This window comes from Salmo salar, chromosome 11 (genome assembly GCF_965601325.2).
Source record: "Salmo salar chromosome 11, fSalSal1, whole genome shotgun sequence".
Taxonomy (NCBI): Eukaryota; Metazoa; Chordata; class Actinopteri; order Salmoniformes; family Salmonidae; genus Salmo; species Salmo salar.
The window spans coordinates 94412894-94439801 of record NC_138301.1 but is presented as its reverse complement, the minus strand read 5'-3'; the positions used below and the strand labels follow the sequence as shown (position 1 = coordinate 94439801).

The 26908-nt window shown below is 42.7% G+C and overlaps 3 protein-coding genes and 1 pseudogene across 3 annotated transcripts; all 4 read right to left on the bottom strand.

The window, feature by feature from the left end:
* Window positions 1–376: 376 nt before the first annotated feature.
* Window positions 377–3712, bottom strand: ccnb1 (cyclin B1). Its single transcript, XM_014128823.2, has 9 exons — window positions 3554–3712; window positions 3175–3309; window positions 2967–3074; window positions 2643–2825; window positions 2383–2541; window positions 1482–1718; window positions 1099–1239; window positions 857–967; window positions 377–745 (listed from the first exon to the last, which is right to left on the bottom strand). Exons 1-9 carry the CDS (start codon window positions 3572–3574, stop codon window positions 641–643), a joined length of 1200 nt encoding a protein of 399 aa, XP_013984298.1. The 5' UTR covers window positions 3575–3712; the 3' UTR covers window positions 377–640.
* Window positions 3713–4460: 748 nt separating this feature from the next.
* On the bottom strand, window positions 4461–10613 carry slc30a5 (solute carrier family 30 member 5). Its single transcript, XM_014128822.3, has 16 exons — window positions 10256–10613; window positions 9821–9943; window positions 9661–9727; window positions 9465–9550; window positions 9255–9342; window positions 9045–9132; window positions 8851–8927; window positions 8550–8720; window positions 8088–8382; window positions 7725–7933; window positions 7395–7552; window positions 6028–6157; window positions 5593–5851; window positions 5192–5418; window positions 4849–4977; window positions 4461–4747 (listed from the first exon to the last, which is right to left on the bottom strand). Exons 1-16 carry the CDS (start codon window positions 10324–10326, stop codon window positions 4577–4579), a joined length of 2349 nt encoding a protein of 782 aa, XP_013984297.1. The 5' UTR covers window positions 10327–10613; the 3' UTR covers window positions 4461–4576.
* A 754-nt stretch (window positions 10614–11367) lies between these two features.
* On the bottom strand, window positions 11368–14489 carry LOC123725103 (annexin A1-like; annotated as a pseudogene).
* Window positions 14490–16859: 2370 nt separating this feature from the next.
* Window positions 16860–25644, bottom strand: tmc2a (transmembrane channel-like 2a). The gene is made up of 20 exons (XM_082957567.1): window positions 25605–25644; window positions 25394–25432; window positions 24679–25225; window positions 24235–24387; window positions 23892–23982; window positions 23710–23791; window positions 23426–23532; window positions 23230–23328; window positions 22854–22996; window positions 22483–22630; window positions 22099–22287; window positions 21670–21849; window positions 21192–21350; window positions 20954–21082; window positions 20751–20818; window positions 20322–20561; window positions 19989–20114; window positions 19671–19749; window positions 18564–18690; window positions 16860–17750 (listed from the first exon to the last, which is right to left on the bottom strand). The coding sequence occupies exons 1-20, from the start codon at window positions 25642–25644 to the stop codon at window positions 17515–17517; spliced, it is 2982 nt and encodes a 993-aa protein (XP_082813693.1). The 3' UTR covers window positions 16860–17514.
* Window positions 25645–26908: the final 1264 nt, after the last annotated feature.

The following is a 26908-nucleotide window of genomic DNA, read 5'->3' as shown; positions in this document are numbered from 1 at the left end:
TCCTTAGAGTGCAGTGAGAGGCCTTGAAAAGGAGCAGCTCTGAGCAACTGGGTCAGCCCAGCCATGTTGTCCCAAAAAAATAAAATAGCAGCCTTACAGCATGAGTGTCTTGAAAACATGTGAACACCAGCCATGCTCAGTTGCCATTTCCCACCTAAGCCAGTCAAAATGTCATTACTCAAGCAGTTGAATGCATGCTCTTTGGCCTATGTACAAGTGGTAGCTAGAAAATGGCCAGTTGTAAATGTGCCATGCATGCACCTAAAGGAAACTAGCTGCACTTCACATAAAATTGCCAAGCAGCAACTAAAGCACTAGCTCCTTCTAGTGGACAAGACCAAGTATTACAGTAAGAATACCAAAATAAAAATCAGGATTTAAAAGTTAAAATGTTTATTGGCATTACATGAATAAACAGTCTTTATCATACATGCAAGTTACATTGATGGCCAGGTAGAGCGTACCTACTTTAGGTCAATGCATTTAATTACCAGGAAGTCCAACACCCAGGTGTTGGAACACAAGCTGCTTCCCAACACTAACATTTCTCCCACAACTGTTAAGACTTTACTAAAAAATTTAAATCACATGAATCATACATTCTGTACAGTACAAGCAGCATATAGCGCCAGCAGGCATCTCATAGGGCGAGTTGTTTTGCAAGGTCCTTGATCAGCGAAGACTTCAGCTGTGAAATAGTGGCAATTCTCATCTGCTTCTGACTAGAGTACTTGTTCTTAACCGTCTGAAACAAAGACACGTTAGATATCAGGGGGACATTTTGTAGAATCATTTGAACGCTAATCATTGGTGCCTGTAAAGTGATAAAACAGTGGCAGTTCTGTATGATACTCACCATATGCTTAGTTTGTCCCTCGTTCACCTTCAGAACATTTTTAGCGATATGCTGCATGGCAGGGACCAGGCTGTCTTCTGTGTAGTTCATGTAATGCTGTAGTGTGGAGCTCTGAGGTGAGGACACAAACAGCAAGTAAGAAGACTAAGCAACAGCGAACAACGGCCTCCTTTCACTGGTCAGAAAAGCTTACTAAATGGTGGATGCCATTCAGAGAATTGAACAAACTGACGACATCTTACCCATTCACCGCAGTTGAAGACCTTCAGGGTGAGGGCAAAGGCTGCACTGGCCACCTGCGAGGGAGGGAAGTGCACCATCTCGTAATCGACCATGGTGAGCTCCACAAAGTACTTTGCCAGGGTGTGGTGCTCAGCAGTCACCTGGAGAGATTTTAATTGGTGTGAATACAAGCCAGGGCTGTCCAACCCTCTTCTAAAGAGCTATAGTCCTATAGATTTTTGCATTACAGCTAATCTAGTGCACCAGATTCTAATAATTAGCTGGTTGATAAACTAAGTTACAACTGTGGTTGGAGCAAAAACCTACAGGAAGGTAGCGCTTCGGGAGCAGGGTTGGAGAGCAATACAAATCGAGGTGTCAGTGTTGAAGGGGGTTGGCATACCTCGCCAATCTTTGAGGCCCTTCTGAGGAACTGGAGGGGGAGAGGGCGGCCAAAGCTGAACTTCAGCACCCTTAGGATCTTCATCTCCATGTCCCTGATTTGTGCAGTGGTGTAGGCCTGGTCGGTAACAAAGGCAAAGTCTACGATCTCCGGAGGGTACATCTCCTCGTATTTGGAAGCAATGAACATGGCTGTCACACCAACAAGCTGGAGCTGCTTTTTGGGCACTGGGTTATCCTGGTGAATGAAATGTCAATCAATTGGGACCTTTCACACACACAGTAATGGGGGCAAGTTATTTGTGGTTGTGTCCCCAAACCATTTTGTTGCTCTGCCCCAATTTCAAATCCTGGATTGGCAAGAAATAAAATAAGCCTACTAGCGGGTTAAATGACATGTGCCTCCTGAGTGGCACAGTGGTCTAAGGTACTGCCAGCAGTGCCACTAGAGATTCTGGGTTCGAGTGCAGGCTCTGTCGCAGCCGGCCGCGACCAGGAGGCCCATTATCAGCGCACAATTGGCCCAACGTCATCCGGGTTAGGGGAGGGTTTGGCCGGCAGGGATATCCTTGTCTCGTCACACACTAGCGACTCCTGTGGCAGGCCGGGTGCAATGCACGCTGACAGTAACCAGGTCTACAGTGTTTCCTCCGACACATTGGTGCGGCTGGCTTCCAGGTTGGATGGGTATTGTGTCAAGAAGCAGTGCAGCTAGGTTGGGTTTGAGGATGCATGGCTCTCGACCTTTGCAGCGATGAGACAAGACTAACTACCAACTGGATATCACAAAATTGGGGAGGAGAAAAAAAAAAAAAAAAAGTGAACATAAATTCCCACCACACTTTAAATAGTTTCAGATCAGGATGTAGTTGGGCTAGGGAAAGTTGCCACTGGCTTATTACCTGAAGGAAGCGATCAATGATTCCCACAGTCATGAACATGGTCTCCTGCAGCAGGCGGAACTTTATTTGGACCTGGACGAGCCAATCGATGAGGATAGCACGCATGTTGCCTGTAATTTCCTGTCCCTCCAGATATTTGGGTTTGACAGCCTGATCGATCTGCAAGGGGAGAAGACAGAGGGAGGGGCATGTATGCAACAGGCACATGCAGTAATACAATGCATTTGCTGGACATAGTTACTCCGGTTCAAGACACCAACCTCAAGTTTCTGGAGATATTTGTAGATGTCCTTCACATAGTCACTGCAGAGCATGGGATTGTCGTAGTCATCAGCGTCGACATCCTTGATATTAAGTAGGACATCTGAGAAGGCCTGGCACAGCTCGTTGGGAGCACAGCCAGAGGTCTCCATTGGTGTGGGAGACATTGGCTCAGGCAAAACCTGTCAGATAAACACCAACGTTTGTATTCAATATGGGGTATAGCGGTGAACAAAGTCTAAAACGTGAATGGAGAGTTGAGTATACTGAAGGCTAACAAAAATGTGAAGCAGACAAATTGCCCATCACCCCAGAAGTCTCACCTGAACAGGGGCAAAAACTACGATTTTTGGTTGTTGAACCACCTGTGCCTTTTCAGCCCGTGTGTTGGTCTTCCTGTCAACCACCTTTGTGGTTTCTGCCTTTGCATTCTGTAGAAGAATTGAAGCGCAGCATTTTAGTAAAAAAAAATAAAAAAAGGACAAAAAAAATCGTAAACCATACATTGAGAATACGTTTCCGGAATCTCACCTTTTTCAGAGTCTGTCTGGGGACTCCAACATTTCCGATTTCGCCGAGCGCAGCTCGTTGTCTCAATGTAGGCTTGGTTCCCAGAACAGCCTTGCCCGGCAGAGTAGTTTGGTTCTCTGAGGAAGCCAGGCGACTCTACAGCAATAAAGGAAACCATGTAGCTAGATTTATTTGACTGTGAATCAAAGGGATATCGATTTCTGAATGACTATGTAAGCAAGAATGCCACGAGAAGGAAACATTTTTGCAGATGCACGAGGCGATTCACTCATCGCCATTTGAGCTCCAAAAATTCTAAACGAAAGAATAGGGGAAAAATGCAAATGCCACGACTACATTAAAACAAAAATAAATTCTGATTTTTTTTTTTTTCACTTACTCTGGTCATAGGGAGAGCCATTTCGAAAGCTGAGTTGATTTGCTTAAGACAGAATACACTGCACTGCACAATACCAAAGGGTGAATTACCGTGGTTTAAATGCAGGCTTGCTCGAATCTCATTCGCTGCGTTCCCAAATTCGTTGTCATCTGATTGGACGATACGCAGCCGCTTAGAATGCGTTCCTAGGACAACCAGTAATGACGACAGGATTCATCTTTTTTTAAGACTTCCGCCTCCTTATAAGAAAAATACGTTTTGGTTCAGTTGAAAACAAAGGCACTTTATTGTACTTAATTACGGTTTATCAACTCGTTTTTTTGTTTGTTGATGTTTTCTACTATGTAATGAATGTGTTTGCAAAGATCTTTTTATTTATTTTACTAGGCAAGTCAGTGAAGAACAGATTCTTATTTACAATGACGGCCTACCGGGGAACAGTGGGTTAACGGCCTTGTTCAGGGGCAGAATGACAGATTTTTACCTTGTCAGCTCGGGGATTCGATCCAGCAACTGGCCCAACTCTCTAACCACTAGGTTACGTGCCGCCCCTAGGAGCACCATCAGCTGCTAATTTCCCCAAAGATTCTTAAAAACCTTTGATTTTGGCTCTGCTTTTCTTTGATAACTCCACCATCACAGTTGCGTTTTATGTAATAAAGTGTACACTTGTACTGCACTGTTATTTGACTATTTACGGTCTTCTTATTACTGCATTTGTGCTAGTCATGTAGGAAACAGGACATCATGACCATACAACACACATTTATTATATTGTGTTAACCTCTGATCCCATAAATGTGCTCAGGAGGCACATCAGGCTCTGCAGTAGACAAATATCTAGTGCATAATTACTCTTCTGAAAAAATGGAGGTGGAATAATCAAAGAACATAATAAAGACAGTGGTTGTGGTCCAACTTTGATAAAAGTTATATATTCAATTTTTATTTCACATGAACCGCACACACACATAAATGCAAAAAAAATAAAATCAAAAATGTGATTTGGTACCACAGAATAAGTTACATGATACATGTTCCATCTTTCAGATAATTCATGGACTCCATTTGTTGTGTCATTGCCAGAACATCATGGAATCCAGTAGTGAGGCCAGACATGTGCTGGAAATAGGCCTCCTTCTCCACCTGGACAGATAGATTATTCACCCCGGCATCTTTCAGAATAGCAGTCACCTATAAAGGACAACATGAAAATGGTTTGAGATGTATTATTCATGAAAAACACAATTAACTTAACCCCCAAAATAATCCAGAACATTTTCCCCCCCACTCGCCTGCTGTATGATCCTCTGCTCTACAACGTCTGACATCAGCTGCAGGTGAATCGTTCCTGCGATGACACTGGCTGAGTGTCTCCAAAAGTGAGGGTCGCGGTAAGACAGCACACCTTCTACTTTCTCAATCTGAAAGAACACAAAAATACCCAACATAATCATTCATTGTATGGTATGGTCCGCTCTTCAAACAATATCAATCAACCCAACATGATTATTCATTGTATGGTATGGTCCGCTCTTCAAACACTATCAATCAACTGAACACAAATCTAATGTATTTAATTACAATCTTTCAATTTTGATTTACTTTACTATGTTAGTAGAGGTTTTGCTATCCAACCTTTTCCAGGGCGATGTTGAGGTCCTTCTCATGTTCAGGAGGCGTCCTCAAGAGGAGGACCTCGGCTGCATCTGTCAGCAGCGGGATGACACTGAGGAAGATGAGGGTGGAGATGAAGAGGGAACAGATGGGGTCAGCGATCAACCAGCCAAACTGACGAATGAGGATTGTGGAGATGATCACACCAACACTGCCCAGGGTGTCAGCCAGCACGTGCAGAAAGACACCTGGAAAAAAAATACGTATTTATAGCCGTGATTAAACACTGATTGTGGTCCGTCATACAGTTGAAAACAACGAAGAGCAAATGAGCACCTAATTTAGACGTACATTCATAACACCTCTCTTCAGCTCAGCTCTACAAGGAATTATGAACAGTTTTTAGAATGTGGATCACTCACCTCTCATATTGGCATTCATGCCCCCGCCATGGGAGTGGCCATGGCTGCTTCCATGACTGTGTCCATGACTGCTCTGCCCATGCCCGTTTCCACCGTGCCCATGTCCCCCATGAGAGTGCCCGTGCTCGCTGTGCCCATGCCCGTGGGAGTGGCCATGATCATGTGATGAACAGTTGCTTTTAGCGGCACCGTGGGAGTGGGCGTGGCTGAAGGCACAGATACCCACTAGGTTGACGAGGAGCCCTCCAACTGACACAGGCTGGAGAAAACACAGATGCTATGTTATCAGGGTTACCAGACAAACATTTGTTTAAACTCTTTTGGACAACCTACATATTATTAAGTAGAGAAACTTGAATATGTTTGATACAAATGTTATAACATGATGAACATAAAAACAGGCATTATGAGAAGCTGTAGACATGGTTAACTTACTGTCAACATGTCTGTGTTAATGTTGGGAGGGTCTACGAGTCGTGTGACCGACTCCACAAAGACAAAGAAAGCTATGACCATGAGGAACAAGCCATTGATGAATCCAGAGAGAATTTCAACTCGGCCATATCTGCAAATTGAAACAGAACATTGATCAATCACATTTGAATTTCTCAACTTGACAATAATAGCTCCAGATAAGAATGAAGATGTCCAATTAGGGCTGGGCGATATGACGATATATATCGTGCGACGATAGAAAAACGTATATCATTTCATATTATGCTCTATCGTTTATTTCTTTGTGTCGCAAATCACACTCTTTACGTCAATATTTTTAATTGGACGATGCTTTGCGTTCTTCCACTTGTGCGGAAGGAAATTTACAACACAAACATGGAGGAGAGTGAACGTGACACAGAGCACGTAGACACGGAGCTCGTACCTAAAAGAGGAGCTACTTCGGTCGCTTGGACGTGGTTTGGGTATCAAAAGTCTGACGCGGGCGAGAAAACCGTCCTCTGCAAAATATTCTGCAAGCCGGTCCCGACAACAGGCTCAAACACCACTAACCTCTTTTACCACCTACGCAAGAATCATGTGAAACAGTACAGAGAGTGTCTACGGACGAGACCCCAAAAAGTACAGTTGAGTGCTCAAAACCACCGACTCAGACGTTGCAAGAGGCTTTTGCCCGCGGCACACCATATGGCAAAGAATCACAAAGATGGAAGGAGATAACAGCTGCCGTTACAACTTACATCTGCAAAGACATGGCCCCAATTTACACGGTCGAGAAACGGGGGTTTCGTGAGTTGGTGCTAACACTCGACCCAAATGCAAATTGATAAGTGACAAGTATTAATGCCCAAATAACATGCAAAACAGGCAATATAAAAAATTGGGGGGAGGCTTGCCTGTTTTGCATGTTATTTGGGCATTAATACTCGTCACTTATCAATTTTATATATATATATATATATATATATATATATATATATATATATATATATTATTTATTTTTTTTGCAACTGTAGTTGAAGTGTTCTCTATTTACATTTTTAGATTTCATAAATTTTGTTACATTATTAATTCAAAATTTGCACAATGGTTTTAAATAAAAGGAGAAATAATAATTTAAGTACGTTTTATTTGTTGAGTATAACTCAAAATGTATTAAGAAATAGGCCTTTACATGTGGTCATTTTATATAAACTATTTATTCATTGAATTTACAGAAAATGTGCTACATCGTGATACGTTTTGTTATATGACATTACTTATATCGGGATATGAGATTTTGGCCATATCGCCCAGCCCTACGTCCAATACCTCTTAGAGCAGCTTATTTCCATTACTGAGCTTACCCATAAGAGAATATCCTGGTTGCTTTCCAGCGTGTCATGAGAGCTGCGAAGAGGCCCAGCACTAGAGCAGAGCAGTCAAACAACATGTGGAAGCCATCAGAGATCAGGCCCAGGCTGTTGGTCCACACACCGTAGAAGAGCTCCACAAACGTGAAAGCCTAGAACGTGGAAAACAAGAAGTAACAAGCAATTTAGTAAACTAATTCATTTTTAGCCACCACAAAAAGCTCTGTAGATAAGACATGGTACTGAAATTCTCAAGTCTAGATCACCCAGTCCAGTCATCTGATATTCAGTCCTGTGTATTCTCATACCTGAGGACCTGCTTACCAGATTGAGACAGAGGAAGTAGAAGATCTGTCTGGAATCATACTCCTCCAGGATCTGTTTGAGGGAGTCTTTGATGAAGCGGGGCAGAGACTGGGACGTGTGCTGCAGGGCGTCCCCCATGAAGTTATACAGAGGGGTTCCCTCGGGGGAATACCCCACCAAGGTCCCCTTCTGACCCTTCTTCGATGGTGACGACAAGATGCTGTCCGCTGAAAACAGTGAGAGATGGGGATTTACGCTATATGACATGCTCAATGAATGCCACCTGAAAGTTAGACTACTTAATGTCACAGTCCTTACTCTGACGAAAACTGTCTAGCCACCGTGAAGTCAGTCATTACTACTGCCGGTACTCTCACTCACCCATGATGAAGAAGACTGCACTGACCAGCACCCCCCCAGAGAGCACGTGCTCCGTCTCTGTGCTCTCTTGCTGGGGGGTCTTGCTCATGGTCCGGAGCTGTTCCGTCAGCGGGTGAGTCCAGAAGTTGGCCAGCAGCAGCCCGCTGAGGAAGAGAAAGATGGAGCCGTAGCGGGCACACCTGGGAGCCTCCATCTTGGTGATGCAGATGGACTCTACATAGAACTCCAGGATCATCACAGAGAAGATGATCATCCCAAATGGCAGGATTAGAGCCGACCATGACTCTACCTTGCTCTGGAGATTTAGAATCACAATTTAGGCACTTTGTACTGTTTATGCAGTAACAAATACCCAATGGTTTGGGCTCTTAACCTTACTGAGACAAAATATTTGTAAAAAATCTGATAACCTGCATTATAGATGCCTTAGAACTGTGCTTTCCCATATTCTCCATCTCTTACCTCTGTGGTGGCTGAGAGCACTATGACCCAGGGCAGCAGGACTATGGAGGAGACCAGGTTATCCAGGGCGTAGAGGCGTTTGGCTCCCCCGATCTCCACAGACAACTTCCTGGAAGCTGTGTGGAAGCCAATCTTCAGGCAGAGAGACACCACCAGCAACACAACCCCACCCTGAGAGAAAGAGCATTAGTGGCTTAACATTTCTCAAAGTGTGAAGAAAGGAGAGAAGATGGAGTTGAGGCACAGGGAAGATTACATCCACTAGACAAGCAAATACTGTACTTGTGATTGATTTCCTTACCTTGTGATCTGCTACCCCCAAGAATGCAATAGCAGTATAGAGAGCATGAGTGAGGGCACTGTCATGGTGTCCTTCAGCTGGAAGAGCATATTATTAAGGGAAAGACTATAGAGGTTAGACATTATGATCACCCATTCAGAGAATAAAAATGCACTTGTATACCCCTATTCTATCATGCATTTCAGAAAGGATACGATGTTCCGCCATCTTTGCCATGAGGTCATCATTGTCAAAGAGAAGGAGACAGATGACAGCGATAATGAAGAGAGCAGCACCTCTGGTCTACAACACAAACAGACATGTTGTCATTCACAACATCCACAGGGGTTTGGAAGACATTGAAATGAAGATCGATAAGAGTGTTTAGAAAGAACATTAAAAAACAGATGCACATGTGTGCTTACCTTGGAGGGGCCCCCTCCTGAGCTTGTGAATAGAACACTGAGGAGTGCGATGACCACCACATCGCTGTGCTCAAACAGTAACAACGTCCTGAGCAAGAAGGGAAAAAATAGGATCTTATCAAGGAGTGTCTGAGGTCGTACAAGTAATGACATCAAGAAACCAAACCCTCCATTCAATCGGACGGTCACACGGATGACATGACATCTTACCTTAAAGGTCCACAGAGAGTGAGACCAAAGAAACCCAGGAGGGAAATGATGCAGCTGATGACCGAATGTTTGAGAAGCTTGATCCACTGCAATAAAGATGGGTGAGGGTCACGTGATTACTCCTGGAGTGCACATGCTGTCTATGACACATTATTTGTGTCTCTGAGTAAGACCTGAAAGCAAGGCAAAAACATACCTGTCTCTTTGAAATTGCTTTCCCAGAAGAAAATGGTTTTTGGAAGAAAACCAAAATCACTGCACACCTACACAGGAACAAGAGACAGATGTATTTTCCATACATAAGACTAAACTCATATTTTAATCGGAGGAGAAAAGGGTAACCAGGAGCTACTCACCCCAATTTTAGTATGAAGATGAACTGAACAATATGGACAACTTTGAGGAGGTCATATGATTCAAAGATCCCAAGTGCCTTCAACACCTTGGACACAAGCAGTAACACTATGTACCTGGTTAGCCTGAAAGACAGAATAACAAATGCAATCTCAGAACATGATCTTGCCCACCTAGCTAGGGAAGACTAGTGATGACAATCAGTGACATAAACACAGCCATGATGTAAACAACAGCCTCACTTCTACCGTAGGCTAGCATTGAACAGAACATACAAGCAAATACTCTGAATTCATCAACTAATCTGGTACAATCGTCACAGGATATATAGTTAATCAACGCTCAACTCTTTTCTCTCTTGAGTATTCCTCAGCTACAGCTAACCTAAGCTGCCTAACCACAACAATTTAACGTTACTAGAAAACTAGAGGGCTTACCTGGCATTCGGTACTTCAACCCTGCCAAGCTGTCCACTGGAAAGTACATTGCTGCTGTATTTGTCATCCATTTTTATAGCTAGGCTGAAATTCAACAAATGTAATGATCCATGCGACCAGGCTGGTGGTTGCTAGCGAACGGTGGCCTGGTAAAGTTGTGTCAAAGAGATTACTATAGTAGCTGTTGTTAGCCAGCTAGCCGGCTAGCTTATCATATAATTCAACAAGACATCGTAGCTAGCTAGTTAGCAAGACCTCCCTCTTACAATACAGATGCAGACCATGTCCATTCAAATATCCGGCATAATTAAGAATATGGTATCATAAACTATTTGTAAAATTGCTTCCAAAGGAAAGAATACCATCCCAGATGGTCGCGGCCACACTTCCGGATACTGTAAACGTTTCCACGTCACAAATTCCCGAACCTAATGCCGCGTTCAGAACAACTTGGAACTCGGAAAAATACGAGGTATAATCATGACTTTAGTGATCTTCAGGTGGGAAAGTCGGAGCTCTAGGCATAGGCCCGAGTTCCCAAATTGAATTCCGATTTGGATGACCGTTCAAATCGATGTTTCTCAGTCGGAGCTTGTTTTTTCCGAGTTCCCAGGGGTTTTGAACGTACTAGAGTTCCCAGGTCCGAGTTCACATCAGTTCTGCTTTGTGCAGCCAAAGCGAAATTATAGCCTTTCCCCAAAACGTTTTATATTTAGACTTTGGATTACATATTTTATACTATTGTAGGATACCTAAAAAGATAAATTGATTACTGCTCTTACAAAGAGTTTTATGAATACATAATTCCAATATACTTATTTAGTAAACAAACCACATATGAAGGCAGCACAAGTTGTCATGCTCTTATCTATGCTTTATGTATGCAGCTATTTTTAAACAGGTAGGCCTTCAATATTTTCAATATGTTTTATTTATTTTAGTAATGCAAGAACATTTGATATGTACAGTCTTCAGAGAGGTCCGCACAGTAAAAGCAGGATTTTCTCATAATATCCCTTGTGTCCTCCTGTTTCACAAAGGAAACAGGGTAATGAGTTAATGTCAACATCATTTTATAAAAAATCAATCTCCAACTTTCTCCTGATTCTCACTCAGTGTTGTGTTGTGTAATTCACCAGGGTGTGCTCCTGTAGGGTTCTTTTGTACATGGTCTCAAACTCTTCCATCACCTTCTTCAGGTCCACCTCAGAGCGGCTCAGCAGCACCCTGATCAGAGTTTCATCACACGTACCGTAGCCCTGGAGAGTTTTATATCTTTATATTTCTTTACCAAATACACCATCTAATACAGGTAAGCACCAACGCATGAACACACACACACACACACACACACACACACACACACACACACACACACACACACACACACACACACACACACACACACACACACACACACACACACACACACACACACACACACACCACACACACACACACACACAGACGAAGAAAGCAGGCTTGCAGCAGACACTTTACTACACTATCATACAGATCAGTTTAATATAAATCACAGAAATGGAGTACAATGTGTCAATCATGATAGTGGAGATGATCTCACCAATGCCTATGAGGCAGTCCTCAATCTTCAGCTCCAGGTCGAGTGCTTTAGGAAAAGCCACATCACTGAAATCAGAATACTTCTGGAATGCTAGGAGAAAAAATAGACATTGATTCATTCATGATTAAGCACAGAGTCTTGAGAATCTTTCTTTCTGTGTGTCCGTTTTATGTGTGACCTGTTTGTGTGTGGTTACATTACACCTGTTTGTCTGGGTGTGTTTGGACCTCTGTTGTGTGTTGGAACCTATGTAGTGATTTTGTACCTGGCTATTTTGGAGACTCTGCAGGCCTTCTGTGTGTTTGTGTGTGTTTGTACTCATTAATATGCCTTACCTTTGGCAAGCTGTGGGCCGCTCCTGCTGCGGGAATGTCAATGAAGACGGCGACATCAGTCCCTTTGGTATTCTCTCCTGCCTCAAAGAGAGCCTAGGAAACAATTGTACCCCATTAGAGACTGACTATGTGCCCAGACATTATCATGGAGTTATATTATTGCATCTACTATGTTGTTAAAGGTTGTGATGAGCGCAATCCCACCCGTGCACCATTTTTGTCAAGATCGGATGTCCACGTCACTGTCTTCACTCCTGTCAGCCTTTAGAAGGGCCAGAATTGCTGGGGTGAAGTTTCCACTGGTCTCACATTTAATGATCTTGTCCAAGTCCTTCTGGTATTCTGTAGAAGAAAGCGAGAGAGGCATTTATAACACTTCAATACATCCTTACACTCGATCTTGAAATGAACACATATTCACACTATCCATGAAGGTCCTCTTGATCTGACGAATCTCCTCGTTTGACCTTGATGCCAGAATTTCAACCAGAATATCCTAATTTGTGCCCAAACGCTATTGAACAAAACAAGAACAATATCGAATAGCAATTGAGCATAGACCTGTCCTACAGTACATGATAATATCCTGAATGTTTCACAATACAATGCTCACAATACCTTTCATATGATTATCTTCTTATTTGTTTATATACATTTGACCATCACTTAATCCGATTGCGCTTAATGGTTAATCACTTAACTGTTTGGTAAACCAATATATTTTAAACCAGATAGTCTACTATATATGGATTTTGAGAACTACAGAAATTAAATAAAAGGGTGTGTGTGAACATTTGCAATTTCTTTCAACATGGAGCAGGAAAGACAGCAAGGGAGGAAGAAATCAAAGAGCTCATAGACAAGGTGTGGTAGAACGTAGGTCATTACTTGGATCCTACAACGCTGCACACTTCATTGTTTCTCAATGAAATTGACCAGGACTGTCAAGGTGGAGGTGTCACCGATGACATTGTGTGGGACAATTTCAGGTTCCACCATGCAGAGGGGGTTCAGGCATGGTTTTGGGGCCCATCCCCGATATGTGACCCTGTTCCTGCCCCCATACTCTTCTGTCCTCAACCCTATTAAGGATTTTTTTTGTTTTCAGTATGGATGATCACCATCCCCAGGAGCTTGCCACCTTCCTTCTGGCAATAGACGAGGCTTATGACAACATCAATGCAGACCAACGTCAAGCATGGATTCGCCAAGTCAAAAGGTTTTTCCCGCGATGCATGAACAATGAGATTCACAGTGATGTGAATGATAATGTATGGCCAAATGCTCAAGACAGGCTTGATGCAAATTAATGCGTGCTAATTTAATTTTCATTTAAACACGTAACGGATGAACATTGGATGAACTGGTAGTTAAAATGACTAAATTGAAAATATAGAATTGTTGTGCTTTGGTGATTAAACCAATGTTCTCATTACATTTCACAATAAAATTAAATTTGTAATCAATGGTTGTGTGGTGAGATGTTTACAATCCAAATGACTGCACAAGGACAAGTTTTGAATGAAAGACTGGCTGTGTGACTAGTTTGGAGTTTTTTACTAAGAGTTGTAAAAATATACCAAAAAACTGTATTGCTGTTTACCTTAGTAGCTTGTCTGAGCTGGTGGGCATCAAATTAGTCAGGGGTCATCAGCAGGGCCAAAACCACATCCTTCAGAGCTGAATTCAGGTCATCAGTCAGAGCCTGAAACAAGTTAGAGGGGGGGGAACGAGATGTGTAAGGGGCAGTTAGGAGTGGGGATTGGCTGAGGGGACAATGTTGTGACTCAAATGCCCAGAAGACTGCTCATAGACTATTTTGATTTGTCTCTGCCCATTGCTCCTCTTCACCAGAACTGTCATAGTCACATCCTCATCCACTCCTGTAGAGGCGATATTGATGATTAATAAAAACGCAACAAAACCGACTGAGTGAATAGTTAAAGGTTAAAACATTTAAATGAAATAAAAATAGAAGCCCATTGGACAGAAACTGAATCAACATTGTTTCCACATTTGAACCAAAAAATGTAAGGTGATATTGAATCAACGTGAATGTGGAATTTGTCATTGTTGAATTCACGTTAGTTGACAACGCAACCAAATGTAAATCAAAATCAGACGATGAACTGACGTCTGTGCCCAGCGGGAGGGGGGCTTGGAGGTTGGAGTATTCTGATACATGGTGTTTTTACCTTTGGCTTCAATGGCTTTCTCAAGCTGCTGCATGGCCACTAGCACTTAAGTGTGGATATGGGGCTACTGTTCCATAATATACAGGCTTTAATTTACCAAGCATTTGTGAGGTGACTTCCATCTTTCCAGGTGTTATGTCTGTTTCCATCTCTACAGCTGATGCGACGGATTCCATCTCTACTGTTTGCGACTGTTTCCATCTTTACAGCTCGGAATTTAGTTATATCTGGGAAAAGAATTCCTGTAAGTACAGTGTAACAGGTGTTGTAATTACTGATTGTTACACTGTACTTCTCAATCAACTTAACCCTATCACTAGTCCTCACCCTAATCCTAAGTAATAGCAGTATAATTACAGTGTACTTGTTACACTGTACTAAGTAAACAGTAAACAGTAATAAGGGCAACTGTAATGTAAAGTGGTACCAACAACTTCATAAACAGAATTATAATTAAAGCTTCAATATGTAACTTTTTTTGTGACTTGACCAAATTCACATAGAAATATGAGTTATAGATATGTTATTCTCATTGAAAGCAAGTCTAAGAAGCGGTAGATCAGCTGAAAATACAATATTTTGGGTTCTGGAAAATATATTTTGCAGATGGTACAATGACTATCTACACTGTACTTGCTTGTTTTGTCACATAAACTGAAATTAGGCAAACTATTAGAATTTTAGCAACCAGGAAATGACGGAACGATTTCTGCATAGTGCACCTTTAAAGAGAATGAGCACAAGTGCATCAATACTTCTTATACGTTCCTTATGGTCACAAGGCCACAGAGCCAGACGGATTACCAGGACATTGGTCAGCATGCGCTGACCAATTGGCAAGTGTCTTCCCTGACATTTTCAACCTCTCCCTGTCCGAGTCTGTAATGCCAACATGTTTTAAGAAGACCACCATAGTCCCTGTGCCCAAGAACACTAAGGTAACCTGCCTAAATGACTACTGACCCGTAGCACTCACGTCTGTAGCCATGAAGTGCTTTGAAAAACTGGTCACGTCTCACATCAACACTATTATCCCAGAAACCCTAGACCCACTCCAATTTGCATACCGCCCTAACAGATCCACAGATGATGCAATCTTTATTGCACTCCACACTGCCCTTTCCCACCTGGACAAAAGGAACACCTATGTGAGAATGCTATTCATTGACTAAAGCTCAGTGTTCAACACCATAGTGCCCTCAAAGCTCATCAATAAGCTAAGGACCCTTGGACTAAACACCTCCCTTTGCAACTGGATCCTGGACTTCCTGACGGGCCGCCACCAGGTGGTAAGGGTAGGTAACAACACATCCGCCATGCTGATCCTCAACACAGGGGAGGTCAGAGACCTGGCCGTGTGGTGCCAGGACAACAACCTCTCCCTCAACGTGATCAAGACAAAGGAGATGATTGTGGACTACAGGAAAAGGAGGACCGAGCACGCCCCCATTCTCATCGACGGGGCTGTAGTGGAGCAGGTTGAGAGCTTCGAGTTCCTTAGTGTCCACATCACCAACAAACTAACATGATCCAAGCACACCAAGACAGTCATGAATAGCACACAACAAAACCTATTCCCCCTCAGGAGACTGAAAAGATTTGGCATGGGTCTTCAGATCCTCAAAAGGTTCTACAGTTGCACCATCGAGAGCATCCTGACTGGTTGCATCACTGCCTGGTATGGCAACTGCTCGGCCTCCAGCCGCAAGGCACTACAGAGGGTAATGCGTACGGCCCAGTACATGGGGCAAAGCTTCCTGCCATCCAGGACCTCTATACCAGGCGGTGTCATGCACCCAAAAACTGTCAAAGACTCCAGCCACCCTTTTTGTTTGCATTTTTTAAATATTTTTTTTATTTAAGTGCATTGTTGGTTAGAGGCTTGTAAGTAAGCATTTCACTGTAAGGTCTACACCGGTTGTATACGGCGCATGTGACTAATACAATTTCATTTTATTTGATTGATTTGAATGTTAGAAAATCTCACCTGTTCACCTGAAGAGATTGTCCTGAGCCGCAGTTGTCTTGATTGTGTTGTTCACTACTCAACAACACACCTTGCAGTGTCTCCACCATTCACTTCTCAAACCCCTTAGAGCCTGACAACATTTTATCCCTCAAGCGAACCTTGTTCAACCACAACAGATTTAGCATACTAGTGCCTCTGTTAAAGATTACAGTAAGAAGCAGAAATGCTGCAAATCAGTGGTTATGTAGTGGGTTTGATTGCGGTGATGTCTGATGTTCTCCTCCAACACAATAAAAGTGATGAGCATTTCACAACATACCATGAAGACGTGTTGTGTTAACAAAATGTTACGTCAAAGTCAGATTCATTGAGTGAAATACAAAGCCAGGAGGCATGTACAGTATGTGAATAAAAGGTTGAAATGTGTTTTCCCAAAGCGTTCCAAAAACAACCGTTCCAAATCTGTTATTCCAAACCGTTTCAAACACGAGGCAAACTCAATAAAGACACAATAGCAGTTGAATAATTGTATATCTCTTTATACACTGAGTGTACAAAACATTAAGAACACATTCCTAATATTGAGTTGCACACATGGATGTTGGCCCATGTTGTCTCCAATGCTTGTTGTCTCCAATGCTACCCACAGTTGTGTCAAGTTGGCTGGATGTCCTTTGGGTGGTGGACACAGGAAACTGTTGAGAGTGAAAAACCCAGCAGAAAAACCCAGTTCTTGACACAAACCAGTGCGCCTGGCACCTACTACCATACCCCATTCAAAGGCACTTAAATCTTTTGTCTTACCCATTCAACATCTGAGTGGCACACATACACAATCCATGTCTCAACTGACTCAAGTCTTAAAAATCCTTCTTCAACCTGTCTTCTCCCCTTCATCTACACTGATTGAAGTGGATTGAACAAGTGACATCAATAAAGGATCATAGCTTTCACCTGGATTCACCTGGTCAGTCTATGTCATGGAAAGAGCAAGTGTCCTTCATGTTTTGTACACTCAGTGTACAGTCCCCAACCTAATCCAAAACGTGAATTTGTTCTTAAGCAATTAGTAGCTCAAATCCAACACTTTCTTGTACAATTCAATACATTTGCAAATTATTTAGTTAAACAATTGTTAGATTTATAAAAAATCTTGACTTTTATTTTTCTTCTGGGTGCTAGCGTCTTGGAGGTGGCTGTCCTCTCCCCCGTCCCCGCCCTGGTCCCCCTCCTGGCCCCTGCTGACCATTTCCAGGCAGAGGTCCAGGCCCCCGGGGACCCGGTGGGCGGGTCACTGCGCCTCGAGCGTTGGGATTTGGTGATGACAGGGACACGTCTTTCTGCAGGTTCACATCCTTGCCTGCAGTTCCTGGCCTCACCTTTGTAGACTTTCCACCTTGTTCTGCTTTATTGTCTGGTCAGGGAAGACATAGGGGGGAGTGCATTGCTTCAAAGTCTAAACAAGTACAACCATATTTTTGCTCATGCAACCTGGACGTACCATAGTAAATCCAGGACACTCCATTTAGTATGATATGTTATGTTTCGTATGGTATGTATTCATTTGTGGATGTCCATCATACATTTCGTATGATATGTTACGAATTACAACTTGCACATTGTACAATATGTTACGAATTTGCTAAACTTATGATATGATACGAATTCCAATTTGTTGTGGCTAACATTATCTAGGTGGCTAGGTGGTTACCGCTAACGTTGTCTAGGTGGCTATCGTTAGCTATGGTTTAAGGATTAAGGTTAAGGGTAGGAGTTAAGTTAAAGGGTTAAGGTTAGGGAAATGGCTAGCTAACATGCTAAGTAGTTGCAAAGTAGACAACAGTTGTAAGTAGTTGCAAAGTTGCTAATTAGCTAAAATGCTAAATTTGTCCGTGATGAGATTCGAACACGGAACCTTTGGGTTGCTAGATGTTTGCATTATAAACCTACCCATCCACCCCAACCAACCAACCAACCAACCAACCACCCTATTTTGTTTTTTCCTTAAGTAACTTTCTGTTTATGTAACCACACCAAACAGAACATATCATATTAATTTGAGTGTCCCCGGAGTTACGTTTACCATGTTACGTCTAGTCTATGAGACCAGGCGGGCTCAATATCGTTGATTTCAGCCATATTTAACATCAGGTCAAACAAGATCACCTGTGTTGCACTATCGGAGCTAAGGTTTCATACACATTTGAAGTGAAGGTATGATGCTCACCTCCACCTGTCTCTGGTGGGGGAGCTGGGGGCAAGAGAGAGCGGTTGGGGAGCAGGTCCTCCAGGTCCTTCATGACCTGGTCTGTGCTTTCAGTGTTGTTCCTCCTGTTCTTCTCCTCATCTCTTGCCTAAAGAGTGACAGAGTGTGTGTGTGTGTGTGTGTGTGTGTGTGTGTGTGTGTGTGTGTGTGTGTGTGTGTGTGTGTGATAGATGAAAGATAGATATATACATGTAGATAGATAGATGATAACGAGCAAGAGCAAGTGAATATTATTTAAATACCGGTCAAAAGTTTTAGAACACCTACTCATTAAAGTTTTTTTTAATTAATTTTTTTACTATTTTCTACATTGTAGAATAATAGTGAAGACATCAAAACTATAAAACTGTTGGAAAAGCATTCCAGGTGAAGCTGGTTGAGAGAATGCCAAGAGTGTGCAAAGCTATCATCAAGGCAAAGGGTGGCTATTTGAAGAATTTCAAATATAAAATATATTTTGATTTCTTTAACACTTTTTGGTGACTACATGATTCCATATGTGTTATTGCATAGTTTTGATGTCTTCACTATTATTCTACAATGTAGGAAATAGTAAAAAAAATAAAGACCATTGAATGAGTAGGTGTTTGTCACGTTCGCTGGAATAATGAATGTCGGACCAAGGCGCAGCGAATGTCGAGTTCCACATTATTTACTAGAAAGTGAAACTTAGCAACGACAAAAACAAATAAACAATAAACTAATAACAAACCGTGACTAACAGAGAATGCTACGTGCATTTACTCAAAATACAATATCCCATAAACACAGGTGAGAAAAACAGCTACTTAAATATGATCCCCAATTAGAGACAACGATTACCAGCTGCCTCTAATTGGGAATCATACAAATCACCAACATAGAAAATCAAACCTAGAACCACACATAGAAATAAATAAACAAGATCAACCCCCCCAGTCACACCCTGACCTACTCTACCATAGAAAATAAGAGCTCTCTATGGTCAGGACATAACAGTGTTCTAACACTTTTGACCGGTAGTGTATATATTAACCACATAACATTTATAAGTGAGCCAGAATTAATTTGAAAAACCCTCAGACTAACCATCTGCATCTTCTTCTTCAGCTCCGCGTTGGCATGTTGGTACGCCTCAGATACCGAGTTCAGATAGTAGATAGCCAGTCTGTGGGGAAGTACATATCCATCTGTTTACAAATGTAGATATGTAGTATCCTAATAGATATCTATATCTATATATATATATATATATATATATCTATATATATATATATATATATATATATATATATATATATGTGTGTGTGTGTGTGTGTGTGTGTGTGTGTGTGTGTGTGTGTGTGTGTGTGTGTGTGTGTGTGTGTGTGTGTGTACGTATGTGTAGCTATATACTTTTCTACTCACACCATCAGTAGCACAGCTGGTATAATGAGGCCAGGATTGGCTGCGTAGCCCATCAGTGTTCCCAGAAAGGCAGGCAGGTCCAGGTCTATCGTCTCCATGATGACATCAAACATCTTGGCCTTCCCACTGTGGAGATCACAGATTGTGTGAGTCTGTATTTGTGTTTTTTTGTTGTTGTTGTGAGTATGTAGCTACAGGTATGTGTCCTTACATATTGTATATTGTTTGTCTGTGTTTATGTGTAGAGACGTGAGTGCATTTGCAGGGATTCTCCTCTGTGAATGTGTATGTCCTACAGAACAGTAAACATGCATGTGTGTATGTGTGTGTTACCTGAATGGCCCACAGTCAAAGGAGGGTGGCAAAGTCATGATGGTGTAGACCACAGGCAGTAGACTGAGAAAGAGGATGAGAAGGAGGAGGCCCATGTAGAAGTTGTTGGATTTGGAGGCTTTGAAGACCCTCTCATGGGGCACGTTAGTGGCCATTACGGCCCAGCACTGGTAGTACATGGAGGAGAGGAGACGCAGGACGTTTATCCCCACCAGCCCTGGAGCATAGAATGCACCCATCCTGAAAGACCCCCACACACACACACACACACACACACACACACACACACACACACACACACACACACACACACACACACACACACACACACACACACACACACACACACACACCCGGGTCAGCGAAGGGAATATGGAATACACTGCATGAGTTCTATAGTTCTACAACCAGAATAGAAATATCTCTTACCAGATCATTCCTTGGTTGAAGACCAGACCAAGAACGTTGCCACTGATGTCAAACTCTCCATACGATGGCTACAGAGGGAGAGACAATCCATATCACAAACAGTGGTTCAAACTTCTGCCTGGCAACAAAAATGTAGACCTCTAGAACATCCCCGCCAATAGACAAGATAAGACATTTGTAACAATGACCAGTGGAGCACGTACATATGTGGCTTCGAGGTCCCAGCACCAGCAGTAGTTGAGGAACCTGACAATGACAGCCCGCGCAAAGTCACCAATCAGGATGGTCAGGTAGGTCACCTGGATGTCTGACACGGTCAGCTTCACAAACTCCTGTCACATGATGAACATCACAGACAGGGCTTCACAAAGGTACATTGCATACAACAGAAACAATGACCATATCACACCAGAGATGAGGATATCAGTAAGGTGTCAGTACTATGCCGACGGCGGTCTCCCAGCATGGCCCCCTGATGACATCAGAGGGGTCCATGGGGGGCGGGGTGGTGTCCGTGTCATTGTTGTAGAGGGTGAAGTTAGCGTAGTATTCCTTCTGGGCCCAGATGGACGCATTCCTAATGGACACCTCCTCCTCAAGCTGAGTGGAAGGAAGGAAGCCATCGAGTCACAGGTCATCCATTGCAATGCACTACCCATTCATCCCAATGACAATGCATCTCTCAGAGGAACATCAGTCCTAAGAGTGTGAAACCAATCCCTCACTACAGGATGCACTGCGTTGTTTACCGAATATGTAACTCAACCGTCCCAGTATTAAACCTTATCCTTCTCGTTGACGCTTTCCTATTATCCCAAAAAGGATCCTGTGATCCCGCTCTCAATGTAGATTTAAGATGAACAAGAAGGAGGTAACGTCTGGTAGTGGCCTAAAGTAGTGTGAGGCAGCCTTACAGTACCTTGTTGTTGACCTCATCGAACAGGGCAAACAGGAAAGTGTAGAGGTTTCCCAGAAAGAGGGCAAAGATGCGCCCCAGCTGCCATTTGAGGGCGATCCGGGGGTGGTACTCCTCCAGCTCAGCGATGGTCTCAAACAGGGGAGGACACACCAGGCCCAACAGGGACATGATGAGCTCCAACTACACAGTGGGACAATGGGAGGAATCATACCATCTCTCCACTACACCACCACTTTACACAACACCATATGATCAGACATATTTCAGTGATGAACTAGAGAGGGAAGTTTGTTGAGTCATTAATGAATGAGATAATAAAAAATGCTACACTGTTATGACATAATATCACTATAATTGATTCCAAATAGAAACAGATTCCATTGGTTTCAAAGGATGTACTTGGCATCAACACCGTTCTCCAAGCATTACCTCGTTTTTCTCGTACCAGCTCAGGTCGTCCCTGTTGGCAAATTCCTGGGACCTCTTCACCACAAAGAAGATGAGGTAGCCACTTCCTCCCAGGCAGCAGATGATCATGAAGTTGGCCAGCACACGCAGGAACCTCCTCAGGTGGATGTTCTCATCCTTTTGGTTCTCCTGCTCATCCACGATGGACTCCTGCACTCAGTCAGACAGAAAGGCACGTAGCTTATGGGCCACTAACATGTTTAAGTGGTGCTGTGTAGTTAGTGGGAAATAATATATGTAATTATACTGGATTGAATACAGTAACAAATACTCAGAAGAACATCATTCAAAAGATCAGACATTGTGATGAAGTTGCTAAAATAGTACACACGTCTCCATGGTTACCTTGAAGCTGGTGGTGATGGAGGCGTACTTGTTGTCAGCCGTCTCGGCGTTGCCGATGAGGTAATCCCAGCTGGTGAACATCTTCCAGGCAAAGGTGAACTCCCCATCATCTCCATCCCCTCCCCCCACGTCAGCATTCTTAGCCATTCTATCAAAACATACATGAACCACAGTGGCGAAGTGACAAGGCCGTCATCCATTTTCAGATCAAACAGAATGATTTATATTTATTTCCTTATTTTGATCCCCATTAGCTTTCGCAGAAGCAGCAGCTACTCTTCCTGGGGTCTATCTTGATGTGTTAAGCTGTGTTTGACGTACGTGTGACATGGGATCATATTTTATGGGTGGGGGATTGGGTGGTGACTCACGTTCGTATCACCACCATCAGGCTGTAGCCAAAAGTCCCCACTCCTACCATGAGGTAAGACAGCGGGAGGCGGAACTTCAGCAGCCCAATGGTCCTCTGGTTGTTGTAGTAACCATAGAAGAGGACTGAGTATTTGCAATACCCCTGAGAGAGAAAGAAGTGACCGCAAGTGATGAACTGCGCTCTTCTAGTGTACCGATAAACGGTGTCTTCTGATCTTCACGGGTGTCTACAGACCCATGCTGATTATTTAAATAGTACAATATGAAATATCCTCACATCATATGAGCCTGAACTCTTTGACATGGTAATATTTGATAGGCTTTCATGCAGAGTAAATAGAGGGTAGCCTATCTTGACTGCATGTTTTAACCCACGTTGAAGTCCATGAGGACAGAGTAGTCTTGAGCAGTGGGCTGCTCAGCTCTGGGCACTGTCTTTCTGGGAATGGATCCATACGGAAGTCCCATCAGAACCTGGAGCCATAAAACATTTAAATAATGATTGATAGACTGCTAGAGTATACATTAGAGTTGTATCTATGTGTTAAAACTCTTTGTGAGGCGGTTTTACCTCTGGGATCACAACCAGTCCGAAGGTTAAGCCAAAGAGGACCATGTTCATGCCATACATCCAGCGCAGGAAGATGAAGTAGGAAGCAACTGAGGACCCAAAGTGACCTGAGAGGAGAGAAGTGACCTATAGGGTTTCTTCACTAGGTTGTAGCACTCAGCTGTCATTCAACTGGCCTTTGACAATCAGCTCAGTATATTACTTTTATCTTGTGTTGTGACCTGTGTTCAGGAATATTTTCAGTATTTTGGTGTTTCTAAAGTGCGGAGTATCAGGTAACTCACTTTCAACCTCTTTTATCTTTCGTTCCCATGGTATGCAAGTCGTTTTGAAATTTTCAAAATCTCTTTGGAATTTGATCCATTTCTGGCGAAAAAGAAAGACAATCATTATTATAGCCTCGTATTTTGACAACCACAAAAAGCTAAGTGTCAGAAAATCATATATTGTGCTCATGGTTCCATACCTTCGTCATCATGACTTTATAGGCATAAAACTTCCTGCCTTTTCCTTTTCCCAGAGCCCCTTCAAATTTATCCACAAATTCTTGACATTCTCTGAGAACAAATCATAAGGTTAGCAACAGAACAGCTACAGTCAAGCTCAAATAAATGTATAAAATTAACAAAATAGGAAAAGAATCCTGACAGGAGGTGTAGAAAAAACTTTAAAATGGGGTAAAATAAACACAGCTATGATCAATGAATAGAGCTAATTATTATCTGAAAGTGTATCTCAACTTCATCCTGACAGCATATGTCATTTTTCCAGTAGCCTATGCGAGTGCAATCAGTCAACTCGTTCATTACTTCAGATGTACCAGCCTCCTCTTCATTCGCCAGGGCTTGTTCCTCATAATAGCTATGACCTTCTTCTTCTCCTCCACCTCCTCCTTCAGTCGTTCCATCTCTCCCTCTGACATGGACTCTTCCTCTGAGTCTGTGTTAGAGTCTGTGTCTGAGCTGGGAGTTAGATAGAAGATAGAGGAAGGGAGACAGAGTGGAACAGAGAGAGCGGAAGACAGATTGTTAGGAGAGAGCGATCAAAGGGAAAGAGAGGTTAGTGATGGAGAGAGACAGAGAGAGAGAGATAGTTGGAAGACGGTTAGAAAGGATGTCCCTCTATTTCTCTTGGTGCAAGGGTAGCAAATATTGTATAATACAGTTAAATAAGGTATTTGACCGATTATTTCGATTCCTGTGCTGTTTAGTACTACGTTTAGAATCTTGGGCCCTGACTTCCACTCAAGATACCTGCTCTCTTTCTTCTTCTTCTTCTTCTTCTTGTCCTTCTCGTCTTCCTTCTCCTTTCCTTTGCCCTTCCCTTTGGCGTCTCCTTTCTTATCTTTGGTCTCCTCTTCTTTCCCCTTCTTTCCCGTGGCTCCCTTCTTGTTTCTCTTGTTCCCCTTCTCCTCCTCGCTGTCCTCGTCATTGTCCTGGGCCTTTCCTCCTTTCTTTTTGTTTGCTGCTCCTTTATTTGCTGCTCTTCCTTGTCTTCTCTTGGGGGTGTCATCCTCACTTTCATCGTCGGTGTCATGTGACTTAGCAGCCTTCTTCTTATTGGCTCCTCTGCGGTTTCTGGGGGCCTCCTCTTCCTCCTCGTCCTCATCATCCTCATCGGCTGGCTTTTTGCCCCTGCCGCGGGCTCCTCCTCTGCCAGCTGCTGGTCTTCTGTTCCCTCTCCTTCGACTGGTGTCATCTGTATATATATATATACACACACACACACACACACACACACACAAAAATGTATGCGCGAGAACACACACACACAATAGCTCAACACATGAAAAAATATACACTTTTAGTACAATGTAAAAAAACACACTAGTACAGATAGAGCTGAAGCTTTTTAAATATCAGGTCATTCTAACAACCGGTGTAAGTAGCCGTCCTCCTCCTTCACAGAGAAAGACACCTCTATAAGCTCTGTTTTATACGGGTCAGGTGAGAGCTCATCTCCGCTTACCCTCACTGTCACTCACGTCCCCATCGATCTCGATTCCAACTGAATGACAACGCAAACAAATAAATGTCCACCACTCATTCAAACATCTCTAAAATGGCCCAGCATGAATCTATAAAGGAATTTTGCATTTGCATGTCATATAAAGTCTTCATATCACCTCAAAGCCAGAGCATAAAAACATTAACAACTGAGATTCGGAATCCCAACTCACCATCCTCAATCTTCGCCGCCACGTCACTCTTCCTAGGCATGGCAGTTGGCGTGAGATATTCTCTGAAGGTTCTGGGACTTTAACTGGACTGAATGCACCAACCCCTCCCCAGGTACACAGAGCCAGAGCTCTACTGGGACTTGTACCTCGCTCTAGTAACTAACTCCCCATCACTATGACAACTACAGCATGTGACCTGCCTCCATAGGTGTTATATTGTTTCTGGAAACAATAACATGATATCATAGCTTCAGACATCAAGGAGTGTGTAACTTAATCACAGCAACAACAACAAAAAAGTTCCAGCATGATCTGGTGTTGGTTTTCTTAAATAAGGGAACCTAAGGAACCATTTCAGTGGACAGCATCTGTGTCAGACAGAAGGTTAAGGGAGTAGACCTTCTCTACGGTCCGTATAGCAGCAGAAGGACAAGGACATTTAAACAGTTAGAGACACTCTCACTCGTCTGGACATCAGACACCATGACCACACACAGACCAAGACGAACAGCCTTAAAGATTTAATGAAGGTTTAGGTTTCCTTTTCAAGACCCATTAGGCAAACCTCAAACACATTAGACACATATTACATTTGCTATTGATACAATGCCTCCAGAATATTGGAGAGCTATTGCCCACAATGACGGAGTGAGAATGTACAGCGGTATGTGTAGTAACACATACAGTACACATACAAAGATACAGAGCGCACACCTCGGAGCTTGTCGGCCCCCATTAAATAATGAAGAGGAGCTCATCTTCCACAGCCAAAACTACACCATCACACGCTCCTCCACCCTGTCAAGTAGAAAACACATGCATAAAACATAGCAACCAGTATCTTTTTTTTTTTTAAAGTGCAATCATAATATTACAATCTCATTTTTTCCAACCAATACTATTCCAGAAAGGATTCCACCTTCAATGATAAAAGTAAACCCCCAGGTCATCATCAACAGCTTTCATGCCAATGTAGTCATCATTCTAAGTCTGAAAACTTCCGTGCTTCAAAATTACTCAGATGATTTTAAATCAATATTTAATGCATTTCTGCCGTGAATTGTGCATGAGTATTTAATGTTAATGCTTCTAGTCTGGAGGATGCACTAATATCACTTTAAGGGGAAGTTTACCCGTTTTTTGTTTTGTTACAGAGAAAATAGTTTTTTTTTAAATATTTTGCTGAGTCATGTTTGAATTATGCTGTTTACAACATCAATAACAACAACAACAAAAATAGTATTGAAATATGGATTTATGGGACAGTGGAACCTTTAAAAAAAAAAAATTGTGCAGAAACATTC

What these genes read in the sequence shown, in the direction of transcription:
- ccnb1 (XM_014128823.2), bottom strand. Translation starts at nt 3,574, where the DNA reads ATGGCTCTCCCTATGACCAGA. An exon ending in TCTTCAACTGCGGTGAATGG is followed by an intron (nt 968 to 1,098) that starts GTAAGATGTCGT and finishes TCCTCACCTCAG; the next exon opens with AGCTCCACACTACAGCATTA. An exon ending in AGGGACAAACTAAGCATATG is followed by an intron (nt 746 to 856) that starts GTGAGTATCATA and finishes TCTTTGTTTCAG; the next exon opens with ACGGTTAAGAACAAGTACTC.
- tmc2a (XM_082957567.1), bottom strand. Translation starts at nt 25,644, where the DNA reads ATGCCTAGGAAGAGTGACGTGGCGGCGAAGATTGAGGATG. An exon ending in ATAAAGTCATGATGACGAAG is followed by an intron (nt 23,792 to 23,891) that starts GTATGGAACCAT and finishes CTTTTTCGCCAG; the next exon opens with AAATGGATCAAATTCCAAAG. An exon ending in TTTGACTGTGGGCCATTCAG is followed by an intron (nt 20,115 to 20,321) that starts GTAACACACACA and finishes TGATCTCCACAG; the next exon opens with TGGGAAGGCCAAGATGTTTG.
- slc30a5 (XM_014128822.3), bottom strand. Translation starts at nt 10,326, where the DNA reads ATGGATGACAAATACAGCAGCAATGTACTTTCCAGTGGACAGCTTGGC. An exon ending in AAGCAATTTCAAAGAGACAG is followed by an intron (nt 9,551 to 9,660) that starts GTATGTTTTTGC and finishes TCTTTATTGCAG; the next exon opens with TGGATCAAGCTTCTCAAACA. An exon ending in ACCAGGATATTCTCTTATGG is followed by an intron (nt 6,158 to 7,394) that starts GTAAGCTCAGTA and finishes TTCAATTTGCAG; the next exon opens with ATATGGCCGAGTTGAAATTC.